At 38.7% G+C, this 25,935-nt stretch overlaps 2 protein-coding genes across 2 annotated transcripts in view; one reads left to right on the top strand and one right to left on the bottom strand.

Annotated features, from left to right (window-relative positions):
• PPP2CA (protein phosphatase 2 catalytic subunit alpha) overlaps window positions 1–2,706 on the bottom strand; it is an 89,375-nt gene extending 86,669 nt beyond the window's left edge. Inside the window, exon 1 of the mRNA XM_070739264.1 lies at window positions 2,527–2,706. Coding sequence (XP_070595365.1) covers window positions 2,527–2,691 — 165 coding nt within the window. The 5' untranslated portion in view covers window positions 2,692–2,706. The remainder of the gene's footprint in view (window positions 1–2,526) is intronic.
• Window positions 2,707–6,675: 3,969 nt separating this feature from the next.
• Window positions 6,676–24,925, top strand: UBE2B (ubiquitin conjugating enzyme E2 B). The gene is made up of 6 exons (XM_070739240.1): window positions 6,676–6,903; window positions 15,058–15,138; window positions 15,560–15,585; window positions 21,389–21,478; window positions 23,505–23,593; window positions 24,375–24,925. The coding sequence occupies exons 1-6, from the start codon at window positions 6,860–6,862 to the stop codon at window positions 24,501–24,503; spliced, it is 459 nt and encodes a 152-aa protein (XP_070595341.1). The 5' UTR covers window positions 6,676–6,859; the 3' UTR covers window positions 24,504–24,925.
• Window positions 24,926–25,935: the final 1,010 nt, after the last annotated feature.

The raw sequence follows: 25,935 nt of genomic DNA, 5'->3' as shown, positions 1-25,935 counted from the left end.
GCAAATTGGCATGTATTTTTTTATAGTTGCACTGTTCCGGGGTCATATGATCGCCACTTGTAATCTTCTCAGCTGACCTCCGACAAAGTTAATGGGGGAACCAAATTTGCTTAGCAATCACAAAATTTACTTCATAGTTGTGGTGATTCCCTTAACAGCTATGGCTAAAAAGTAAAATGGGGCACAATTCACTTATCTGCCTTGCTTAGAAATGGAAAGTTTGGACTCAATCGTGCCTGTAAGTAGAGGACTACCTATATTAACATATTTCTGACCTACCTATGTGATAGATTGAATCAGGAAAACTACAATAGCAATTGCAATTTTAGAAAATCACTACTATAGAACATAAAATTATATTGATTTCAAGGTTTGCATAATTATATCTTAATATGATTTTGAAATAAATCACTATGTAGCATGAAAGGCCCATTTAATGAGTCATTTCATAACTCAGCTATCACAACTGAAAATCTCTTTATCGCTTCCTAACATAAAGGGAATAAAGATAACAGACTCAAAAACTCAAATAGGCAAATACTTATAGGAAAGATATCCCACCTAGGATTTTACATATTACTACCCATGCCACAAACATATACCATAAATATAGGGCACGTAGTGCAATTTTTTTCAAAATGCTCTTATGGGAATTATATGTGCTGTTACCAGGATCTGCAGAATTTGCAGTGTCTAAAAGAGCAAAATTGGTCTGTTCTCTCTGGATTAACTTTGGTCAAATAATCTGGAAAACTGCTGCCCAGAATTTGCTACCAGAATCACAACCATCTCCTAAACTAGCAAATAAAGATCAGATACAGTGCAAATTGAAACACATTGCTTCCGGTTGTGAGATGCAAGCATCTAAAAGAAATGGAGAAACTATTTATGATGATCTGTGACACATTACTGCTGTTTTCTTTCTACTTGTATGATAGTACCAAAGAGCCACTGATCTTAAATGTGGTATTTTCAATGGATGTGAAATGTTTGCCATTTTCAACACAACCTCATAGATATCCAGAAAGGAAAGTTCAAAGAATGAATATTCTATCCCTGACTAAAAATAGATATACCTGGCTAAGCGGCTCCAGATCATCAAGTCACTTGCTTTTTCAATGACAAAAAATTGATGAAAAATAGCCTAAAACTATTGACATCTTCAAAACTGTAATCTTAGTAAGTTAGCTATTGTTCAAATGTCCAGATCTGAAAGGAACTCCTGTGTTTACTACACAGACACAAAGCTTCGGAAACTGAGGGATAATAAAAAGAATTCTATTATTAAATACTATATAATTAATATATATCAGTAGTTGCAGTATTTTTAATTGAAATTTATTATCTACTGAAAACAACAGCATAACATAATCATATCTTGCTGCAGCCACATGAACATGTGAAAAAGCTGCAGCCAGATATCTTTAAAGAGTTTTTCCAAAAGGAACCTTCCATTGGGATAGCCAGTAGAGCCAAGCTGGGATAACTTCAACTTTCACTGAAACAATTTCACTGAAAAATATATATTTTGAAATATTTAAGCATATATTTTAAAAATATAGAACTCTAAAGCAAAAAATACTGCCAACACTGAATAAGCCAGCCCTTGGTGCTACAGATAATATAAGAATTGCATATAGTAATAAATGTAATTAATTTCTTTGGAACATTCAGGTGAGTGTTAAGTTCTTTTTTTAAAAAAAACCTGCATGCTAATTTTAAAAGGCTTACACAAACGTCTGGCATAAATATAATTCCTTTACTTTTACTAATATGTATTTATATTCATCCTCACCCTATGTTACCACTGCCAAACATGGACATTGGCAATAAAGCATGAGTGAAAGTTAGTCACCAAAGAAATGAGATGTTTGAGGAAAATTGTGGAGTGACCAGAAGGGATAAAATCAAAAATGAGATCATAAGAGAAAGAACTGGAATAGGAACAATCTTAAATTACAAAGAAAGCAAGTTAAATGGTTTGCTCACCTGAAAAGAATGTCTTGGGATTCTATACCATACAAGGCATATTACAAAAATAGAAGGCCAAAGAACACAAAGCAAACCCAGAAGATGGAGATACAACATTAGAAACCACTACAACAGCATCAAATAACAATGGTTGAGGCCACAAGAAGTTCAAGAACCTGAATTTTGTATCTTCGACACCCAAAGTGGTGAGAGGCAGTTAAGAATAATATGTAGTTACTAGATTATAAATTAAAATTTTAATATCAAAACATCTCACAAATCATGTGGCCCACCAGCATTTTTAAAAAAGTCAACAAATAAACTCCCACTGGCAGTGTAAAGATGCCCTATCAAATACTGCCTATGCCTCCAGGACTTACTGCCAGTTCTAACACTGCCACCCACAGCTCTGCTAGCCGGTGAACAGTTGATTGGTATTTCTTTTCATGCTGTGATTATTTTTCATTTACCGTATCAACGTTGCTCTTTTCCCGCTACAAGTTGTACAGGCTTCTATTAAAAATACTGATTTTCAAAAAAATAAAAGAAGCAAACCTTCAGGAATTTTATCTCTCTCATTGCAATTTTGTTGACAGATTTTTCTGTTTTTTCATAAAATATCTTAATGGCAACTATATGTCCTGTTTCCTTGTGTTTACATTTCATTACCGTTCCGTAACTTCCCTCTCCCACTTTTCCAAGGATCTCATACATTTCCATGCTCAAGTCTGAAATCTCTGGAAGAAAAAAATATATTTTGTTAACCAGTCTTATTTTTCTTAGTTTGTTTCTTAAGTTGTGCTTATAAACTTTAGCAGATAAATTATGGCTATATTCACAGCATACTGCCTGATAGCACATAATCAGAATAAAACATCTTATATCTAATAAACTATATAATGGTTAAAGACATTAATTTATCCAAGTCCACCAGACTAAATGGGGGCAATTAATATCAATACCTTTTGAGTTTTTGAATATTTATTCTCATAAAAATGTTGAGCTTCTGCTTATCAATTTTCCATAAGTTGACTACTGAAAGAACAGATTGTTGAATAAATTGGCTTTAACCCTGATCCAGAATGACTCTAAGTTATTAAGACTGAAGATTTGGTGGACTATATACAGTGGTACCTCTATTTATGAACGTAATTCGTTACTTGACCAGGTTCTTAAGTAGAAACGTTTGTAAGAAGAAGCACTTTTTCCCATAGAAATCAATGTAAACGCAAATTATGTAATGTGTGTGATTGGGGAAACCCCAGGGAGGGTGGAGGCTCTGTTTCCTCCCAGGAGATTCCTAGAGAGGCCCCACTGAGGCTTCTCCTTGCCTTTTCCGATTACAGTTTCGGAAGCTAGGGTTTGTAAGTAGAAAGGTTCTTGAGAAGAGGCAAAAAAAAAATTGAACACTCGGTTCTTATCTAGAGGCGTTCTTAGAGGTACCACTGTACCATGCAATATAAAAGATAGCCTGCATTCAAATCAGGCAATTAGTTTATAGTCTACTCTTGACTCTTAATAATTCCATTTTTTAATGCTTTCATTTCAGATTCACCTGCAAACCACAGTATGGCTCCAAGATTTATCATGTGATTATAATATATTAGAAATAGCATGTTGGCTGGATTTGTTCTCTGTTAAAAATGTTCTTTTCTTCCAATAAGATTGTTTGAAGAAACCATTATTTATAAGAATATTAGGAAAATTTATTTCAAAAATGGTTAATTGCCAAAAACATGGAAAATGTGATATATAAGAAAATTCCCCAAGACGGTAGAGAATCAAGAACAGGGAATTTCCCCCCTGAACACTATTGCATTTCAATTATTATTAATCTCTATCAAAATGGACAATACAAAGAAATGTAAGAGAGCTAATACAAATTTTTGCCAGGGTCCAGCTCACCTCTCCCTCTATTGAACTATGTTGTCTGTTTGCATTCTTTCTTTCTGCGCCAACTCAGAAAGCTCCTGTCCAAGGAGCTGCTGATACAGTTCTACAGAGGAATTACTGAGTCTGTCATCTCCACCTCTATAACTGTCTGGTTTGGTTCTGCAACCCAAGACAGACAGACTTCAGAGGATAATTAGAACTGCAGAACATAAACTGTTTCAACTCCTACCCTCAAAACCACACTTTAGAGCACTGCACACCAGAATAACTACATACAACAACAGTTTTCCCCCAAACTGCTAAACAAATAATTCTCTCAGCACTCAAGATTTTACTAAGTCTTATAGTTCCCATTACCCATCTCCTCCCACTAATGATGGTATGACTGTAACTTACGATTTACATTGACTGGTTCATTATATGTTTGATTGATTGCTTATTTATACCCAGACTATCATTAAGTGTTGTACCTTATGATTCTTGACAAATGTATCTTTTCTTTTATGTACACTGGGAGCATATGCACCAAAATAAATTTTTGTGTATCCAATCACACATGGAAAATAAAAAAAATTCTATTCTATTCTTTGCGAGTTATCCTTATTTTCTGTACTAGGTATACTCTGCTATGATGGAGTATCTCTCACTTCTCAAAAGAAAAAGAAAAGGCAAATGTTTGACTCCTTGATTTTTGCAGGAAGCATAAAAACCATTTAACAGATGCAAATGATAAATGGTGCATTTGATTGTTGTCATCAGTAGGGCATAGGGAGGTTATTGCATTTTATTTATTTCTGTATTGGGCTTTTATCCTTGTAAGTCTCATGGAGTTACTGAGAGTTTATGAGTTGGGTGGGCATATAAAATAAATCTGAAATAACAGAATTCTTTATTGGCCAAGTGTGATTGGACACACAAGGAATTTGTCTTTGGTGCATATGCTCTCAGTGTACATAAAAGAATATATATGTGTGTGTGAGAGTGTGTGTATGTACACATACATACACACAGAGACAAATACACACACACACACACACATAAGGATCCTTCTGCCCACCATGGGGGATATCAGAATGGAAACTTCTGATTAACCTTCATTGCAAATATGCCCTTTGGTGCGTTTTGATGTTGCATAATGCATATCCAACTGAATCCCCTGCACACTTATTTTTAGGCACTTCTGAGTACCTAAATAAATGTGAATTTTGAAGCTTTCTCTGGAGCAAGGGATTATTACAAGACTGCAAAATAATCCTTTTGCTTTTAAACCTGCATTTGGATGTTGATGATTTGTCAGTCTGCAAGCTTTTTCCTCACTTCCACATCTCTTCCCATGCTAGTGTTTGGAAACGCAAGCTGAGCAAGCTTCACCACCGCACACCCGGCCCTGCCTGCTCTTTTCCGGGCCTCCGGGAACCTCCTTCCCGCGTCACACCAGGATATCCCACAACTTCCCTCCCTTATCTAGGGCGCTCCTGACCTGCTCCCGGGAAATCCCCATCTTGAGTCTTCCCAGGTCTAGCCAAGCAAACCGGCCCAGTTCCATGGCAACCGCCGCTATGTCAACAGCCAGGCACGACGTCATCGCGTTCGATAAGGTTTCGGGCAAGGCAAGGTCCTGGGTGACGTCAGCTCCCAGGTAGAAGACGGCGTGCTGTCCTGTCTAGTGGGATAGTTCTGCGCGTATCGGCAAAAGTTACTTTAAAACCCCCGGGCGATGCCAAGTGCCCACAACCCGGAAAAAGCTCATTTCTTTTGTCCTCACGTAGCACCTTTGTACCATTAGAGGTTTCAGGAGCGGGTGGTTTCAGCTGCATCATAGTTCCCGTTCGTAAAACTATTTTCTACATCAACATGCAATATTGATCGAGGGATTTTTGTTTTTATTTTAAATTCGTTTCATTTTGAGCGTATTTGGGCAATCGACCCTCATTGCCCACAATCGGAAAGCTTGCAATATTTCCGTAGCTGTAACTAAGGCATTCCGCTAAATCTTTTTTCCCCTTTCATTCACGTACGTCTGCGTCTCCCGTTGCGTTAGTATAGTAACAGTTGCTTCTGTGGGGACTATGTGGATCCGGTTCTTAAACACTTTTCATTTTGCAGAAAATGAAGTGGACATTATCCGCCCGTTTTTAGGGCTTTATTACCTAAGCAACCCTGATTTCATCTTAGAATTTAGTTTAATTTATTAGATTTCCGAAGACTCGGGGCGGCTCACAACAACAATAAATACAGTAAACAATAATACAATGAAGAATGGAGAATATATGTAAAAATAATAGAATGGAGATGTATGTAAAAAAAAGGCATTGGAAGATTGTTGCAAAGCAGCACTCCTTTGCTGGGCAAGGTTGCTACACACACACACACACACACACACACACACACACACACATAGAGTCATATACCTATAGGTTCAAGCTGGTTACATTAGGCGGCAAAAATAATCATGTGGCATCTTTAAGGGCTGACCAATTTTCCACCGCGATACTAAATTAACTCTTAAAGGACAGAGATACTTGTTTATAATTAGATTCTTCATAAGGCTTATACCACACCTCCACCACTTAACGACGTGGTTAATATAGAGAAACATGAATAACGGACTTGAAATTAAAAGTCAGCATGCGCTACAAGTGAAATCCACAACAACATTGCCCGCGCGCCCTAACGGCGCCCCTCAGGCTCATTTAAAAAAAGCGAGTGAAAACTCCCCGCGGTCTCTCTGGAGAAAAGGTCCTCCCCTTTTTACGCCGGCGCGGTGGTACGTTCCTAAGGCGTTCTTAAGTCTCCTCCCCCACAAGCGGGCCGAGTGGTAGAGTCGCGAAGGGTGGCTTCTTTCCCTCCTCCCACCGGCGGAGGGAGACGCCATTGCAGAGTTGTTTGTGAAGCAGCGCGGGGAGCGAGGCAGCTTGTGCTAGGAAGCGGCGCCGAGGCTTGTTTTTGGGGGAGGGGGCGACCGGGAGTCTTCGATCATCGGGCCGAGAAGATCATGTCCACTCCAGCCAGGCGGAGGCTAATGAGGGATTTCAAGAGGTAAAATGCTCCCTGCGTGTCCCCGGATCGCTCTTTCCAAGGCTAGAAACCCTTTCTTTTAGCGCTTGAGCTGGGATCGAACCCCCCCGTGTCCCCTTTTCTAGGGGGGAAAAGGAAGATATATGTCTTTGGGGGAGGGGGGTCCTTGGCTGGAACTTAACTACTCTTTGCCCTTCCGGACGGCGACGAATATGGCCCTTCGTAGAGGAATAAGAAGCGAAAGAGGAAATCTTGGATTATTATTTTCTGCTCAAAAACTGCTCGGCAAAAAAAGTCTTTCCCTCCTTTGTAAGAAAACTATTTCCACTCTCTTTAGCCGTCCCGCGTTAGAAGAAGAAAACAATGAGGATGCTTAAAACTAAGGAGGATTATTTGAGAAACGAGATTGAAAGCGGTCGGATTATTGGATGCATATGGGTGGTGGTGGTGGTGGTTGCTGTTGTTGTTTTAATAATCCTCCCACCCCAAAGAACCTCCCATTAGAGACTCTGAAAGCCTTGTGGGTCTAATGCCTGTTTTGTAAATAAAAAGTCAGCCGGATTAAAATGGACTGATGAGTTGACCACGTAGTACAGTGTTTCCCAACCTTGGCAGCTTGAAGATATTTGGACTTCAACTCCCAGAATTCCCCAGCCAGCGAATGCTAGCTGGGGAATTCTGGGAGTTGAAGTCCAAATATCTTCAAGCTGCCAAGGTTGGGAAACACTGACCTAGTATACAGCTGACTGGGGGCCTGTAGTTGAGAGAGAGAGAAAGCAAGTGCCAGGGTTTTCTTTTTAACTATTTCTTGGAAATGGGGGCCAGAAGCCTTGCTTTTAAAAAGCTACTGATTTGCTGCCAAGTACTAACCTGGGGAAACGAAAAGCATGTTTATTTCTCTTTCTAAACCCCAGACAAGAAGGTTAGAAGCATTGCAGGAAAGCCGCAAACTTGATTTTAAAAAAAAACATTTATCCATAAATTGATGGGCCATAGATTGTGTTGAACTGCGTCTTTGGTTTCCAAGTGTTTATTTGGTATGCTTTCCGTTCACTTGATTACAAAGCATTTTGCCAATGCTGCACAATCGGATTAAAAATAATAAAATAAAAGCAAGCAGGGCTGAATCTAGAGTGAGGAAGCCCTGAAGTCGAAAGTAGGGATCCTCTTCTTTCTTTAGCATTTTGAATCTTTTAATCTCTTAGCTATTCGTTTCGGTATATTTGGAATTGACCTAATAGTAATAATTAATATTTTATTTGTTTATTTATTTATTTTGTCCAATACACAATAATACACAATGAAGGTTACAGAGGATATAGTAGAGAAGAAATACAAGATATAGGAGAGACTATAGGACAGGGGAGGGAAGGCACTCTAGTGCGCTTATGTATGCCCCTTAAATAATAAATAAATAATAATTTATTAGATTTGTATGCCTCCCCTCACCAAGGACTCGGGGTGGCTCACAACAATAATAAAATACAATAAGCAGCGGTACAAATCTATTATTAGTAAAACTGAAGTTAAAACCCCTTAATATTAAAAAACAATGCTACACAATCATACCATTCTCAAGTGCTATAATCAGCAAAGGGGGAGAATCAGTCCCCTCATGCCTGGCGACATAAGTGGGTCTTTAACATCTTGCGGAAGACAGGGAGGGTGGGGGCAATTTGAATCTCCAGGGGAGTTGATTCCAGAGGGCCGGGGCCGCCACAGACAAGGCTCTTCCCCTGGGTCCCGCCAGACAGCATTGTTTAGTTGACGGGACCTGGAGAAGGCCAACTCTGTGGGATCTAATCGGCCACTGGGACTCGTGTGGCAGAAGGCGGTCCTGTCACTTTGCTCTTTAATACATATGCAAAAAGAATAGTGCACAGCTTCTTATTTCAGGCATGTAAAATCTGGGAAAGACTGGCTAATGAATTCTATAATTGAAAGGAAGAAATGGAAAAGGTGGATGGAAGAAAAATAGGTTATGAGCCTGTGATTTGTGTTCCCCCCCCTCTGAATCGTTCTGAAAATACTTTTTTGATAAAATACTTGTGAATAAGCCAGTTGTGCTGAAGCAAATACAATAAACATTCCAGGTACTTAGTAACTCTAGCACAAGGAAGCTTATTTAATTTTCTTTATGGACAGGGGGAGCTTGTACTTCCGTGTTTGCTTAGGTTGCTTCCTTCTGTCTTCTTTGCCTCTTGGCTTTTAGTGACATCTGGAGGCATCTGAGCTTGTTATTGCTAGTTGGCAGAAACATGGCCATTCCCTTTTCTCAAGCAAGCTGTTAAGAAAACTGTCCAAAATGTCTTTCCTGGCAGAGCTAATAAAGTTCATCAATAACGCCTAAAATCCTAATTAAACAACAGCTCGTAAACTGATCATTTGGATAATGTATATATCACCATATTAAAATTACAGCTGCTCCCATGCAATGTTAACTGGAAAATGAGTGCAGCTATAGGAAGGCCAACATTCATTTAGACTGAAATTAGTGTAGGAGGGAATGGCAAAAGAAAACAAGTGATTTTTATAAGTGTAGATGTTTCAGAATGGATGCTACAGCTGATAATCAGCATACAGTGATCCCTCGAGTATCGCGAGGGTTACGTTCCAAGACCCCTCGCGATACTCGATTTTTCGCGATGTAGTGGTGCGGAAGTAAAAACACCATCTGCGCATACGCACCCTTTTTCCATGGCCGCGCATGCGCAGATGGTGGAGTTTGCGTGGGCGGCGGGGAAGACCCAGGGAAGGTTTCTTCGACCGCCCAGCAGCTGATCTGCTCGGCAGCGCCGCAGCAGCGAGGAGCCGAAGATCGGGGTTTCCCCTTTGTGTGGGCGGCGGGGAAGACCCAGGGAAGGTTTCTTCGGCCGCCCAGCAGCTGATCTGCTCGGCAGCGCCACAGCAGCAAGGAGCCGAAGATCGGGGTTTCCCCGCCGCCCACGCAAAGGGGAAACCCCGATCTTCGGCTCCTCGCTGCTGCCCGCCCGCCGCTCGCCCGCCCGCCCGCCGCTCGAGAGCAAGAGGGGGAGAGATAGAGAAAGAGAGAGAAGGAAAGAAAGAGATGAGAGAGGGAGGAAGAGAGTGTGAGAGAGGAAGAAGCAAGATAGAGAAAGAGAATGAGAAAGAAAGATGAGGAAGGAAGAGAGTGACGTCATCGGGTGGGAAAAATTGCGATATGGCGTTTCGCGAAGATCGAGATCGCGAAAATCGAGGGATCACTGTATATGTATACAGTGGTCCCCCGAGTTTCGCGATCTCGATCATTGCCAAACGCTATATCGCGATTTTTCAACCCGGAAGTAAAAACACCATCTGCGCATGCGCGGCCTTTTTTCTATGGCCACGCATGCGTAGATGGCGCCGGGCAGATCAGCTGCTGGGCGGCTTCCCTGGGTCTTCCCCCTCTTGCTGGCGGGAGGGCAAGCGGCGGGCATCAGCGAGGAGTTTACGTGGGCGGCGAGGAAACCCCAGCGCCGCTTCCCAGCTGAGTCCTGAAGCCAAACGCGGAAGTTCGCTTCAGGACTCAGCTGGGAAGCGGCGCGAGCGAACGGCGTAGGCGGGCGGCGGGCGCGGCAGCAGCGAGGAGTTTGTGTGGGCGGCGGGGAAACCCCAGCGCCGCTTCCCAGCTGAGTCCTGAAGCCAAACGCGGAAGTTCGCTTCAGGACTCAGCTGGGAAGCGGCGCGAGCGAACGGCGTGGGCGGGCGAAGGGTGGGCGCGCGGGCAGGCAGGCGGCGGACAAGCGGCGGGCGGACAAGCGGCGGGCGCGGCAGCAGTGAGGAGTTTGCGTGGGCGGCGGGGAAACCCCAATCTTCGGCTCCTCGCTGCTGCGGTGGAAGTAAAAACACCATCTGCGCATGCGCAGATGGTGTTTTTACTTCCGCACTGCTACTTCGCGAAAAACCGATCATCGCGAGGGGTCCTGGAACGGAACCCTCGCGATAATCGGGGGACCACTGTATTTGCCTATATGTAAAGCAGTTCTACCCTGATATTTGTTTAGGATTTAAATTGCACTTCAGTCATTAGATAACCATTTAGATTTAGCACTATGTAGAAAGCAACAATGTGAAATATGCTTCATTTGTGGTACCTAGCAAAGATAAATAAATCCATATTAAATACCTCCCAGAGACTAATAAGAGCTTACAGAGGTGCCCTCATCCAGGTCCCATTGACTAAGCCAGTGGTCCCCAACGTTTTTTCCACCAGGGACCAGTTTCAGCAAGACAATTTTTCTATGGCCCAGTGGGGGGCGTGGTTGGGGGTGGGATTAAGCATGGGGGTGCTGGTCCTCCCCGCCCCTCTTTCCCACCATCGTCCTGAGGCCGGCAGAACCTGCCTCCCAAGCCCTCTTGCCCAGCGGGAGCTAAGCGCTGGAGAGAGGGGGTCAGGCTGGCCCTCCTGCCTCCCCCCAGCCAAAAACGCAAAAGCGCCCCGCGGCAGAAGCCAAAAGAGGCTTGAGCCTCTTGGTCCTTCCCGCCCCTCTGTCCCATCCATCGTCCTGTGGCCGGCAGAACCTGCCTCCCGAGGCCTCTTGCCCGGTGGGAGGCGAAGCGCTGGAGGGAGGGGGTGGCGGCATGAGGGCCGGCAGCTGCTGACTCCACGGACCGGTGCAACATGCCCCGCGGCCCAGTACTGGTCCGCGGCCCGGTGGTTGGGGACCCCTGGACTAAGCAATGTAGGTTGGCGGGACCGCGGGGAAGGGCCTTCTCTGTGGCTGCCCCGGCTCTATGGAACCAACTACCACCCCACCCCCCGATGTCCATACTGCTCCCACCCTACTGGCCTTTCACAAGGCAAGAAAGACCTGGCTTTGCAGGCAGACCTGGATGCCATAAATTGTCCATCTTTCGTGGCCCAATTTTATTTTATGAATGCGGTGCATGCATAAGATTTAATTGGTTTTTATATAAATGGGTTTTACTGGGGTTAGTTTTTTAGAGCTTATATTCGACTTCTTTTTTATTGCTGTATCTTTTTGTATTGTTATTACGTTGTAAGCCACCCTGAATCCTTCGGGATTGGGCAGTATGGAAGTCGAATAAATAAATAAATATGAGAAATAGGTATCTCAAAATGGAATTCATTTCTTCCACAGTGCCTTCTAAGAGAGCTAGGTTGGTCTAGTGGTCCAGGAGGTGATTTCTTGTCAGAAAGCTTCTGACAAATGCTGTTATTAATGGGAGAAAGTTTATGAATTTAAACTGGAAGTAGTGTATTCTGCGATCTTCAGATGACAGCGTTCACAAAATCCCCATTTAGTATACAAATTTTAAAGAGTGAAAGGCTATTCACAGCATGGTGTTAATGAAGCTTTAATAATCAAAGTTATCTCTGAAATGCACATGGCAATGTATAATTTGGTGTGACATTAGTGTGCAAACTTGCTGTCTTATAGCAGAGGGTCACATTATTTTGCTATCCAGCCAAGGCTTTGGAAAGCCTGTGTTGTTGACATTAAATGGATTGAACTGAGCATGCCTGAAAAATCAGAGCTGTATAAAGTTCAGAGCAGTTTTAAAGGGCAAAGAAGCATAGATTAGCAGGATCATGTAATTTCCTCTTATGTTTATTATTACTATTTTGCAATTACTTCCTAAGAAACAAAAGTATATGACTGCAGTTTTATTTTAGATACAGCTCTGTAGGAAACCTGTAAAAACATGTATAAAAGGTTGTGAATTCTTAGGTGTAAATAAATGAGTATAATGCAATATAATTAATGCTACAGTAAAGACATTTGCATGTTATAGTAGCCGAATTGTTTGTCAAGGATAAAAAAAGTTATAGAATAAAATTATAGAGGCCACATTTGCCACGTGGTGGAACTTTGTGCTGTTTAACTTTCCTGTAAAGGATGGCCTGTTGATAATTCAGTTTGAGTGATTGAATAATGTAAAAAAATTAAGATACTTCATGGATATGATGCACAAAATATATGAGTACTGTAGTTTGGAAAGATGGAATACCTCATAGAGAAGATAGAATGGAATGGGACAGCACATCAGAATCAGGCACCAAAATAAAATGGCTTTTTTTGATTAATGTTTGGATACAAACAAAAGGCTTCTAAGTTTCCAATCTGTCCTAATTTATTGCTGCTTCAGAGATAAATTCAATGTCCCTTTCTTGGAGAGATACAATCAATACCCATGGAGATAACTATATGGATAGTTAATAGTCCTCACTTAATGACTGTTCATTCAGTGGCCATTTGAAAATATCACTGCTGACCAAAGGGACTTACAACCTTCACCCAAAGTTAAGATTCTTGCAGCATTCCTGGGTTCGTGTGATGAAAATTTGAACACTGAGCAGTCCACCGATCCTTTTTTTTTTTATCAATTTTTTATTAATTTTCATAAAACAAACAAATACATACAAACAATAAACATAAAGTGGGGGTGTATTTCCCCCGCTTCTTTTGAAAGTATACATTCAAATATAGAAAAAGAATACATAATTAAATATATGTTAACTATTATAAAAAAAAGTTAGTAAATTTGAGTTGAAGTTTTACAAATCTTGAATACGATGTAAATGTTAGATAGGATTAGTATAACATAATCGTCAAAAAATACCTTTAATATAATCCTAATTATTATGATAAAATAATGTCAAACCATCAAACCAAACATTTAAGCTAATTTCAACTATTATACATCAAAAATCTTAATATGTTACTTATACTTATGCATAGACTACTATATCATAATCGTCAAAAAATACTTTTGAACTAGTATTAATATTGTTATCACCTAGGTAAAAACAAATACAAAAAATTAACTAAAAATCAATCTATATGTCTTATTTTTTCTTATCTATCCATTTATAAACATTGTTCCATGTTTCATAAAATTTAGTATCTTCTTGATCGTTTAATCTTCTTGTCATCATGTCCATTTCAGCGCAATCTAATATTTTGGCTATAACCTCTTCTTCCTTGGGGATTTCCTCCCCTTTCCAATTTTGCGCATATATTATTCTAGCCGGCAGTCCACCGATCCTTACAACTGACTGCAGGGCCTTTGCAACTCCCTATCTGCCTGTCTCTTCCCCTCCCCCCATCTCAGCTGCCCACCTGGCCCATCAGCACCTGCAAAGCTGCTGCAGCCTTGGACACCTGGATCTGGTCCCCACTCCATCATATCTAGGAAGCATCAACCAGTTTCAGGGCAAGCAGTGCATATAACTTGCTTCAATTACCTTGAGTTTTTCTGCAGCTGCCGACAAGCATATGCAGTTGAGGTGTGGTATGGTCTTCCTGTAAAGGCCACCCACATCATTCTGCAAGCAGGTGCCATTCTCACAATCGTTCAGAAAGCTGGAAAGAGATTTCCTCCAAAATCACATGGGTTTTTAAAAAAAGTTTTCAAATGTCCACTAAAATAAAGGAAGTCTCTGGCCCATATCAGCTGGGCATGCCAGTGAGCAGCTGCAGAAAAATGCAAAGGTAAGAGGAGCAATTTACATGTGTGACTGCATCCCAAACAATGGTGGGGTGTGCCGAGAAGGCTTGGACCTCCTGGCTCTATGGCAGTTTTCTTTGCACTGATGAACCCTGTAGCCTGTACCACGCCTCCGAGGGCCTCTCCCACCACTGTGTTCCACTTAATGATCTGCATGAGCATTTAAAAACAACAAGTGAGAAAGCCAGGATTTTTGTTTTTGGGCAAAATGGTCACATGATATCTTGCATAATGACAGCTGCACTCAGCAACTGAAGATTCCAAGCTCAAATATAGTTTAGAGAACTACCTGTAATATCAATTACCTGCAACAATTGGATTCTTTAAAAAAAAAAATTCTGTTTATATCTTGTTTCCCCTAAAATAAGACATCCCCTAATATTAAGCCCAGTCGGACTTTTGAGTGCATGGCAATAAGGCCAAGCACTTATTTCAGGGTTCAAAAAAGTATAAGACAGAGTCTTTATTTTGGGGAAAACACAGTGCAGTAGTGAGGACATTCTGGCCAATATCTTTTAAATTGGAGAGAATGCTTCTATATTTTATATTTTTCCTAACAGGTCAATAGGGTTTTTTAAAAGAGGTAAGTAGGAAAATAATAGAATAATGATATGATTTTGATTACTTTCAAACTGCTTAATTGGTGTTTGCATACTGTCAGATTTTATATTTTTGTTTATTATATTTGTTTATTCAAAGATTACAAGAAGATCCACCTGTTGGGGTCAGTGGTGCACCATCAGAAAACAATATAATGCAATGGAATGCAGTAATTTTTGGGTAAGTAAACAATTCAGTTGTAAAGATAATATATATGTGGTAATTCTCTCTACACATGATATAAATCCTAAATAAGATTACCCAACATATTTTGATAAAAGTCTTTCCAAAGTTTTCAAAATTAAAAAATAAAAATGTGGCATCATAGCAAGGCTATGTGTGTTTCGTAATGAACATTTGTAAGCAAAATCCCATTTGGTGCTTATTTTATTTCAAATTATAAATGCAAGTAGGACTCAGGATAATAGATGACCTGAGGTACTAGAAAATTACATTTATCTTCAATGATATATTCTGAATATTTATGGGACACCCAATTGCAACAGAATAGTTATAAATGTGAGTTTTATTTTTGTCATTTATAGTGCAGGTATAAATAAGTGCAAGACTTAATCACTATAGATCTTGTTTCTCTTTTCAGGCCTGAAGGTACTCCCTTTGAAGACGGTATGTTTATTTAAATTTCTTCTTTTTTTGTTTTAGTTTCATTAGCCTATATAGTATTTCCTGCATTTGATACCTGAAACAGATTTGAAAAATAATATGTAAGAAACAGTAACTGACTATATAGCAAATATTCATTTGCTTCTCAATGGAAAAAAAACAACAATTCAGAAAACATCTGTTAGCAAATAATATTAATTGGAAATTAAATACATCAATCTGTTTTCCATATGCAACAAAAGAAGCTACAATATTTTTTGAACAAAAAGAAACAATTCTCCAGGAAACATTTGTAGATTTAAGAAACACATTATGGATTATTTTTCATCCCTTGTATCTATTTTTGTCATCTGAATGTGAACCAGCAAGAGATCTCTAGAGAAGGGTGGGATAAATAAGCTGGTAACCAAATGAGTAAAATTCAAAATCTGCTGTAAATTAGATTTTAAAAATAGTACTACTCAAATCTACGGTTCACATGGGATTATAATTAATGCAATTAATGCAGACTTGATTATTCTAAAAATGAATTCATCCACATTGGAATCTAAAAGATACGCATTTCCCCCCCTTTATTCAGGAAGAAAAATGCTCTCTTTAGCATGGTCTGATTTCTATATACAGTGGTACCTCTACTTAAGAATGCCTCTACTTAAGAACTTTTCTAGATAAGAACCAGGTGTTCAAGATTTTTTTGCCTCTTCTTAAGAACGATTTTCTACTTAAGAACCCGAGCCTGGAAAAAATTGCCAGGAAATTTGAAAGTGGCACGAAGGCCCGGCCAGTTTCCTGCCATTCCTCCTTTAATCCTGGACATCTGGGCTTCCAGAGGAGCCTTTTTGGTGGCGCTTAAGGAGGCTTTGGCAGTCCAGAGCGAACGAAGCATTTTCCTTTCTCTGGGCGCTTGGACAGGGAATAAACCTCTGCCAGCACCCAGAGAAAAGAAATGCTCCCTTTGCTCTGGGCAGCCAAGGAGTCACCACAAGTGAAGGAAAGGCACTAGGTACAAAGTGAGTGAGCGAGAAGAGATGGGAGCCCTTCAACATGGGAAGGAAGAGGAGGCAGGTAGCAGCAGCAGCAGCCAGTGTATAGGAGGCAGCCTCGCGCCGGGTGTATGAGAGGCGCGTGCTCCTCCTCACCATCTCAGAGTCCCTCTTTTTTTTTAAGCCTTAAAGTTTTGGATGTTTTTGATTCCCCTCATCTCATCTTCCTTCGGCAGCGACTGTCCTCCTCCTCTTTTCCCTCCTCCTCCTCCCACCCAAACTCCGAGCTTTTATTTTTTTTCCTAATGGGTTTGCATGCATTATTTGCTTTTACACTGATTCTTATGGGAAACATTGCTTCTACTTAAGAACGTTTCTACTTAAGAACCTGATCACGGAACAAATTAAGTTCTTAAGTAGAGGTCCCACTGTACTACTAAAGCCACTCTTTGGTTCTCACTTGTGAGAGGCACTCTTAAGGCTTTACCAAATCTGAGGTCATTCGTTCAACTGGATTTTATTTATTTATTTAATTCGATTTCTATGCTGCTTAATCCCGAAGGACTCAGGGCAGTTTACAACAGTATAAAATACAACAATAAAAAAGAAGTCAAAGATAAAACTGAGTTATAAAACCATTAATTAAAACCCTAATAAACCTAAAAACGAATCCAACATGCATGCTAACATTCATACAATTGGCCATTGTTATTGTTGGTTCATGGCCTCCAGGCCTGTCGACAAAGCCATTTTGAGAAAAGTGACTCAGACAATAACATATCAAAACGTTTAGACAATAACATATAAAAATATTAGACCAAGCTTTTGTATTCTAATTGATTAGTGTATTTAGTAAGCACCTGGGTTGAAGGGCCACTTTATCTTTCATACAGATTTCCAGTTTTGTCCGTAATACTTTGTCGTAATTCATCTTTGGACACTTGAAAATGCAAATGTTCCAGTATATTACATTACCTTGATACAAAACAACCACAGTATGAGACTATTATGGCAGTGGCAGACATACAATATAGCCACCCACTTCTCACTTTTAAATGTTATGTCTTGAAGAAGCGTTTTTAAGGTTGTGCAATGCTTCAGATTTAGTTCTGTAAAGCTGCCACTGACTCATTAACGCAGATGCATCTGTTTCCAGGATCAGTTCTGCTTTAAAGACTCTGCAACAGATGCTATACTTGCATTCTGCATTTTTTTTCCAATTGAAGCCAAAGTGTTGCAGAGCCTTTACAGCTTTAATACAGTTAGAAATATGCTTGTTTATAACTCAAAACATGTTGAAGGATAGGTATATATGTGAGAGACTTATAATTGGTGAGAATGTACTTTTAAGTAACAAATATAGGCAATAAAGTGTCAGTTTCATGGTTGAAACTGTTTTATGTTAATATTCTGCATTTATACTAGATCATAGGAATTGATGCATTATAAGTCTAATAAATTCACGAAAGTTTTTGGATCAGATTTATTTGGCACTGCCTCCTGTTGTAATTGAACAGAGCAGAATAATATTGTGAATTGTCCCTTCCTAGAAACCATTCTTATTCAGCTCCCTCAAAAAAGTAAGTGGCTATACACAAGCCATGTTGCTTGGGCTTTTCCTATGTAGCTATTTTTTTTGTTTCAGTGGGGGAGTTCAACACTCCTACGGATGATATGCTTCCTGTTCTGCCATAGTATATAGATCCTATTACCTTTTTCTAGCAACTGGATTGAATATAGTAACATCTTCTAAAACTGTCCACAGACATATCTGTTTTCTTTGAAGGATTATTTTTGGATTACAAGTAAGATTCCAAAAGTGGAAATTCAAATTGTTGTGAAATAAACTCCAAATGAATATATTTCTGAGGCTTAAAATAACAATAATGGAATAGTTCTTTGGAACTCAGTGGTATTTACGTCTGTAGATATACTGGGGATTGCACTCTAGTAACTCTTAGTTAATACATTTTGAAATCCCTTTATCTCAAAATAATGGAAGAAAGAATGGATCCCTACCATGTTTTACACCTAGGAAGAATTTGCATTACAAATATTTTTATTCGTTCTATACAAAAAGTGGAAGTTTTCTTTCTCTGCATCTATACATATATATTAAACCCTCTCCCGCCAATAAATTTGTGTTGAAAAGAATACTATGTGAGTGGCTCCTAGTGAGGATTCATGGTGGACTAGATGTCTGTGAAGGAGCATGTGGCGGAAATTTTTACAACCAGATGGTGAATTCTGCTCAGCAAACTCCAGAAAAAGGAGAGGGATCACCCATTTGCATTGCAGGAACTGAGATTTTTATGGTTGGTTTATGAGTAGCTGAGAGTTAAGGGATTTCAACTAAACTCACAGCTGTATTGTAGCCTATATGGACATAAGATTTGCCAAACCTCATTTGTTAATCAGTTTGGGAAATTGCTTAACTATTTGAAATGTTAGACTGACAGGTTTATTTTATAACATCATATATTTTTCCTTCAATTCTTAGCAAAATAAATTTTAAATACAAATTTAAAGCCCCCCCCCCTCAAATCCCTTTTTTGAAATAACAAAAGAGGAATTGGAATCGTGCTTTTGGAAAGTAACAAAATGGACCAAGGTCCAGATACTGTACTATAGGCTTGAAATAAGATTTTGAAATAATTGGTCCTGCAGGAAAATGCTGCTATTTTGAATTATTTTTTTTTAAAAAGCAAGTTTGTTAGAAATTAAAGCAAGGGTGTCAAACTCGTGGCGTCATGTAACGTATCAGGATATTTTCCCCCTTTGCTAAACCAGGCAGGGGCGGGACCAGCACGTAACTCATCTGGCCTGCGGGCCACGAGTTTCACACTCCTGAATTAAAGGAATGTAAAGTTGGTTTATTTGAGCAATGTTAAACTTTTGCTGACTAGGACTGCAGTTTTAAGAATTTGTTTTAAAGAGATACAGGAAGAAGAGATCTTTTGTTGTATGTTAAAATGGTGATAAATTACCAAAATTGTTTATTATTATTATTATTATTATTATTATTATTATTATTATTATTATTATTATTATTTAGATTTGTATGCCGCCCCTCTCTGTGAACTCGGGGCGGCTCACAACACAATAAAACAATTCATAACAAATCTAATAATATACAATTTAAAATTTAAAATAGTTAAAAAAACCCATTTTTAAGCAGACATACCTACAAACATACCATACATAAATTATATAGGCCCGGGGGAGATATCTCAATTCCCCCATGCCTGACAACAAAGGTGGGTTTTGAGAAGTTTACGAAAGGCAAGGAGGGTAGGGGCAGTTCTAATCTCTGGGGGGAGCTAGTTCCAGAGAGTCGGGGCCGCCACAGAGAAGGCTCTTCCCCTGGGGCCCGCCAACCGACATTGTTTAGTTGACGTGACCTGGAGAAGGCCGACTCTGTGAGACCTAATCGGTCGCTGGGATTCGTGCAGCAGAAGGCGGTCTCGGAGATATTCTGGTCCGATGCCATGAAGGGCTTTATAGGTCATAACCAACACTTTGAATTGTGCCTGGAAATTGATACTTTGGATGAAAGGGGAGATCAATTTTCTTTTTCTTTACCATATTCTTTTTTTTTTTCTATTGCATTTTCTAGTTCTCTTTTATTTCTTATATATTTAAACCTTTATTAGTTTTTACCTTTTTAATTGGAATTGTTTACTTTTTTAAAAAAGGAAAAAGTACTGTATGTGTAATGAAATGCATATATGACCTTTGGGAAAAGGGGGAGCGTTAGAGATGCTGCCAGGGAAACCATGAGACAATTGGGACAGGAGCCTCAGTGGCTTAACTGTCAGAGAAAGAAACTTAGGAAGGATCAGCCCTAATTGATTAGGCTGCTAAATGTGGCAGCAGGAAGTTTGCATCCTTAGACTGAACAAGATTCTGGCCTTACAATAAAAGTAGAATTATTTCATCTAGCTGTATTTCCTGTCTGTTTACCTGCGAAGACTATGAAATTCAGCTGTGGGTTATTTATATCTCTATATTTTCTGTGTTTGCATGTGTGAGAAGGAAGGAGAGAAGTACAGAAGAGCCTGAATTTTCTAATACAAAGCAGTGGGGGTGGGTGTTTAGTACAGTAAACACTCTGGTCACAAATACTTCTGAACACGATCAAATTGGGTTCAGACCAAAAAATTCACAATTTTTCCCCTGCAGGCTATTTCCCCTTCCATGCCATTTTTTTTTTGTAAGCACCAAATTTTTAAAATTAGATTCTGTACAGGGAGTGAATAATATGTAAAGAAGTCCTAACATTTAGTTTAGCAGAAGAATTAATACCTATTACAGATGAGGTGTTTACATTTTTTTCTTCTGAACCAGTTAGTCATTCCAGTCATACATGATCTTGCATTCTATTTTTGTGTTTGATTTCTTCATTTGTAGTAATAATCTACCGTAGTGATCTGTACAGTGTTTCCTTTAAAATAATTGATAGCTAATTTTTAAGTTGGTTTAGGTCTTGTCCGTAGTCTTTTAGATGGATTGCTAGAGGAAGCTAATGTTATTTCTATTTGCATTTCAGTATTTTATTAATATTTGAAATAAAAATAAATGTTTAATCTAACTCTTGTTTCTGCAATGGTAGGCTCTGTTTTTGCAAAAATAAAAAAAATTTGGTTAATTTTTGATGGATTTACTGTGACCATGTTTCAAGATATTTGACTAAGGTCACAAGGAAAAGTATTATATACATGTTATTCTACTTTTTAAAAGCAAAAATGCATATATATGTATATTTGTTTATTTCCGACCTAAGCTATACCACCCACACTTATTGCTTTTTTTTTTTAACACAGGGACCTTTAAACTAATAATAGAATTTTCAGAAGAATATCCAAATAAACCGCCAACGGTTAGGTTTTTATCAAAGATGTTTCATCCCAATGGTAAGTTTTATTGGAAGATGCAATAATAAAACCTTCAGTGTAATCATATATTCAGCAATATGTTGAAGATAGACTTCTGACAACTGGTTAGCCCAGAAATCCTTCGCAATCTGCCAATGATAATTTATAAAATGAATGTAATATTAATCATTTAGGTCAAAAGAATAATATCAAAATTAAGATGATAAATTCTTGGTGCTCTCAGAGTTAATAACCATTCTTCAGATATATTCTTCTTTTCTTGAAGTCATGGTAGGAAATTAGCTGGAAGCAGTAATTCAGTAACTGAAAGCAGGAATTCGGTCATACTGAGGATCTGCTTATAATCAGACTTAAACATTATTTATATTTTTCTTTTATTGCCTTTTTAAAAGGTAGTTTACAATGTATTAATTCAAAAGTGATGAGTAATAAATTACTATTATCCTTATTACTATACGCTGCTGTGAAATTATGATACAAAAAATGTTTTAAAATAAGCAGAAAAGATGCAGAAAAATTAAACCTTTAGAATCTTTAAAGAAGTACATTTCCACAGGGAGAGGTATGAAATCACAAAGAAATTATAGGTGTGTCAGTTATTTTCCTCTTATAAGGAGATGCATTAGACTACAGTAAATACCATCTCCCATTCTGTTACTATAAATAAAAATAAACTTTAATCTACATTAAACCACAGCTTTCCTTTGATTTAATTTTAGAAATCCATGGCTCCTGAATCTCATATATTAAATTACTAATCATTGCCTAAATCCAAAATTTGAAAAATAAACTTTATTTGGGTCAATATTTTTATAAAATATAGGCTTTCTTCCTGTATGAATAATAACACTTAATTAAATAAGTAATGATATCTAAATATAATGACTGGTTTATATGAGCTACACTTACACTGCTTATGAAAAAAATAGGTCTCTTTGAAGTATGTTATATATTTTTAAATATTTATTGTTTGGCAATAAGTCTGTGAACTTCTTCTTTACAGAGATTTCTGGAATGTTCAGTTAAAATTACAGTGATCCCTCGATTTTCGCGATCTTGATCTTCGCGAAATGCTATATCGCGATTTTTCCCACCCGATGACGTTACTCTCTTCCTTTCTCATCTTTCTTTCTCTCTCTCTTTCTCTATCTTGCTTCTTCCTCTCTCACACTCTCTTCCTCCCTCTCTCATCTCTTTCCTTCTCTCTCTTTCTCTATCTCTCCCCCTCTTGCTCTCGAGCGGCGGGCGGGCGAGCGGCGGGCGGGCAGCAGCGAGGAGCCGAAGATCAGGGTTTCCCCTTTGCGCGGGCGGCGGGGAAACCCCGATCTTCGGCTCCTCGCTGCTGCGGCGTTGCCGAGCAGATCAGCTGCTGGGCGGCCGAAGAAACCTTCCCTGGGTCTTCCCCGCCGCCCTCGCAAAGGGGAAACCCCGATCTTCGGCTCCTTGCTGCTGCGGCGCTGCCGAGCAGATCAGCTGCTGGGCGGCCGAAGAAACCTTCCCTGGGTCTTCCCCGCCGCCCACGCAAACTCCACCATCTGCGCATGCGCGGCCATGGTAAAAGGGCGCGCATGCGCAGATGGTGTTTTTACTTCCGCACCACTATATCGCGAAAAATCGAGTATCGCGAGGGGTCTTGGAACGTAACCCTCGCGATACTCGAGGGATCACTGTATACTAAAATATTAAACCTTGGGAGGAATATGTTATTGACTTGCCCTGATATATCAAAATAATTTGAATTTTCGGCATGGTGTTGAAACAGTTCCTCTGGAAACTGTTAAGTCAGGGACTGACTCTCTTAGATTGCCTTCTTCATTGTTCCCATCAAAACCAGAAGCCATGAGTGCCTACGATTTTTTTCTAGTTAGCAAAAAGCAAGTTAGCAAACCTAGTTTGGATGTAACACTAAAAAATTACAAACATTTTTTATTACTTTTAAGAGAAATCAGAAACCTTTTGATGATCATTGAATTCAAATTATAGTAGTAAACTGGAAATTAATGATCTGGAACAAATGACATAATTCTAATATCTTCTATTTTAGTGTATGCAGATGGAAGTATATGTTTAGATATTCTTCAAAATCGTTGGAGTCCAACATACGATGTCTCATCTATTTTAACTTCAATTCAGGTGATTTGAAAATAATAACAAACACTTTTTTCAGACTTGATGTAGAAGTGCTAGCTGTTAATCTTCAGGTGTAAGTTACATTATTTGACTAAGCTAGTTGGTATATGACTACATTTGTCAAAAAAGATTGTTTGGTCGAACTTTAACACTATATGAAGTATCTATAACATCAATCTAGAGCCAGGGTTTATCTATAACAAAGTATCTATGACATCAGTGTAGAGCCGGGGTGGCACAGTGGTTAGAGTACAGCACTGCATGTTACTTTAGCTAACTGCTAGTTGTCATTCAGCAGTTCAAATCTCACCACCAGCTCAAGGTTGATTCAGCCTTCTATCCTTCCGAGGTGGGTAAAATGAGGACCCAGATTGTTGGGGGCAATTTTCCCTTCCCCCTAGGCTTATAGAATTTATACATGGTATGCTTGTTTGTATTATTGGTCTCTTAAATTGGGGTTTTTTTAGATTATTTTTAATATTAGATTTGTTACATTGTCTTCTTTATTGTTGTTAGCCGCCCCGAGTCTTCGGAGAGGGGCGGCATACAAATCAAATAAATAAATAAATAAATAAATAAATAAATAAATAAATAAATAAATAAATATGCTGATTCTGTAAAACACTTACAGAGGGCTCTAAAAGCTCTATGAAGTGTTATATAAGTCTAAATACTATAAGCTATTGCTATTATTTCTGTCCAGTGTTGCATTATTTTATATTTAGTCATTATCTTTTTAATGCTAATTAATACTTTTAATGTTTTTGGCTTCCTCTACTTTCAGTCACTGCTTGATGAACCTAATCCTAATAGTCCTGCCAACAGTCAGGCTGCACAGCTTTATCAAGAGAACAAACGTGAATATGAAAAACGAGTTTCAGCTATTGTTGAACAAAGTTGGAATGATTCATAAGAAATGACTTTCATTAACAGACACCCCATAATCATCATGTACAATTTAACTTGCGATAGAAAATGCTACCAGAACTCAAGTGCCACGTTTGACTTGCGTACAGATGCATTTGCAAATGCTCTTCAGTTTCAAAATTTTAAAAGCTTGTGTACTTTGATTAATGTACTTTTTATTGCATGTTATGACCTAAGTTATTGCTACATAAATTTGTAATATATCCTGTTTGTATTTTTTTCAAAGTGTATAATGTTGGTGTGAAGTTTTCATGACAGAATATACATATTTTGTAAATCTGTACTTTTTTCAAAATACTGAATGCCTTATTTTTGAATTCTTTAGATTTTTAAATTGAACAAATCACTTTAGAGTTTTATATATAAAATATTTCATGTAAAGCTGAAATACATAACCTCAGTGCAAGACATTTTTGTCACTATTCTATTTTTGACACAGATTTTAAAATTGATTAATTTTTATATGCTTTTTTTTAAGGAACATGCTGCACATCCATTTTTTACTAGTCCTGTATGAGACTAATATAAGAGACCTTATATCTGAGTTGGAAATTGCACCCAAGTTGCTTTCCAAAAACAAATATTTTTGCTAAAGCTTGCCCAATGCCATTAAATAAAGTACAAACAGCTCTGAACATGGAGAAACAAATTACTGCTCATTAGGGACTTAACACTAAAGTGCCAGAGCCGTATATTTAGTAGCAATGAATTATGGACAAGGTAGTCCCAAAATTTTGTCTTCCTAGGTTTTCAGTTAATTTGTACCTGTTTCTTGGCTGTACAAGAAATCTGTGTTGCTATTCTACCCTTACTTGGTAATTCTACACTTGATATTAGCCAAAAGGCTGAGAAGCCATACTTGGTAATTCTGTGAATGTGATCACTAAAAAAACCCTGTGAATTGTAGTTCTCTTAAAGGCCTTTTTGAATATGATTGCTTGACAAATAGTTTCTTCCCATTTTAAAGCCGGAAACATGGAAAGACACAATAGTCTCCCTTAAACATTTGCCGTTGAAATGCAAAGAATACCCAGTACTTACTACAAACATTAATCCTTTGGCTGCAGGAAAATTGCTCACTCTGCTTTAAACATAGACAAGACTTAAAGTGTAAGCCTGTTCCTTTCTATTAGATCATTACAGCTATTTGTTCAAAGAGCTAATTCATTTTCCTTGACTGCTGTGCACATGTTATTCTTTGTTGTGGTTAAGGTCATATTACATTTATATAAATAGTCATGTACTGATATCAGACTACATGTTACTATAACAACCTTATTAACAGGCATAGTAGGTCATTTGAGGCTTGTGTTTGCTAAATGAAAGACACCAACTGAATATGCTTACTGAATGAATTGCAAAGATCCAAATCATTTTAATAGTTTGCTAAATTCTCAGGGTTGGCATTAGTTTCATAT

This window comes from Erythrolamprus reginae, chromosome 2, assembly GCF_031021105.1.
Source record: "Erythrolamprus reginae isolate rEryReg1 chromosome 2, rEryReg1.hap1, whole genome shotgun sequence".
NCBI classification, from domain to species: Eukaryota; Metazoa; Chordata; class Lepidosauria; order Squamata; family Dipsadidae; genus Erythrolamprus; species Erythrolamprus reginae.
The sequence above is the reverse complement of the archived record's forward strand: the minus strand, read 5'-3'. Positions and strand labels throughout refer to the sequence as shown.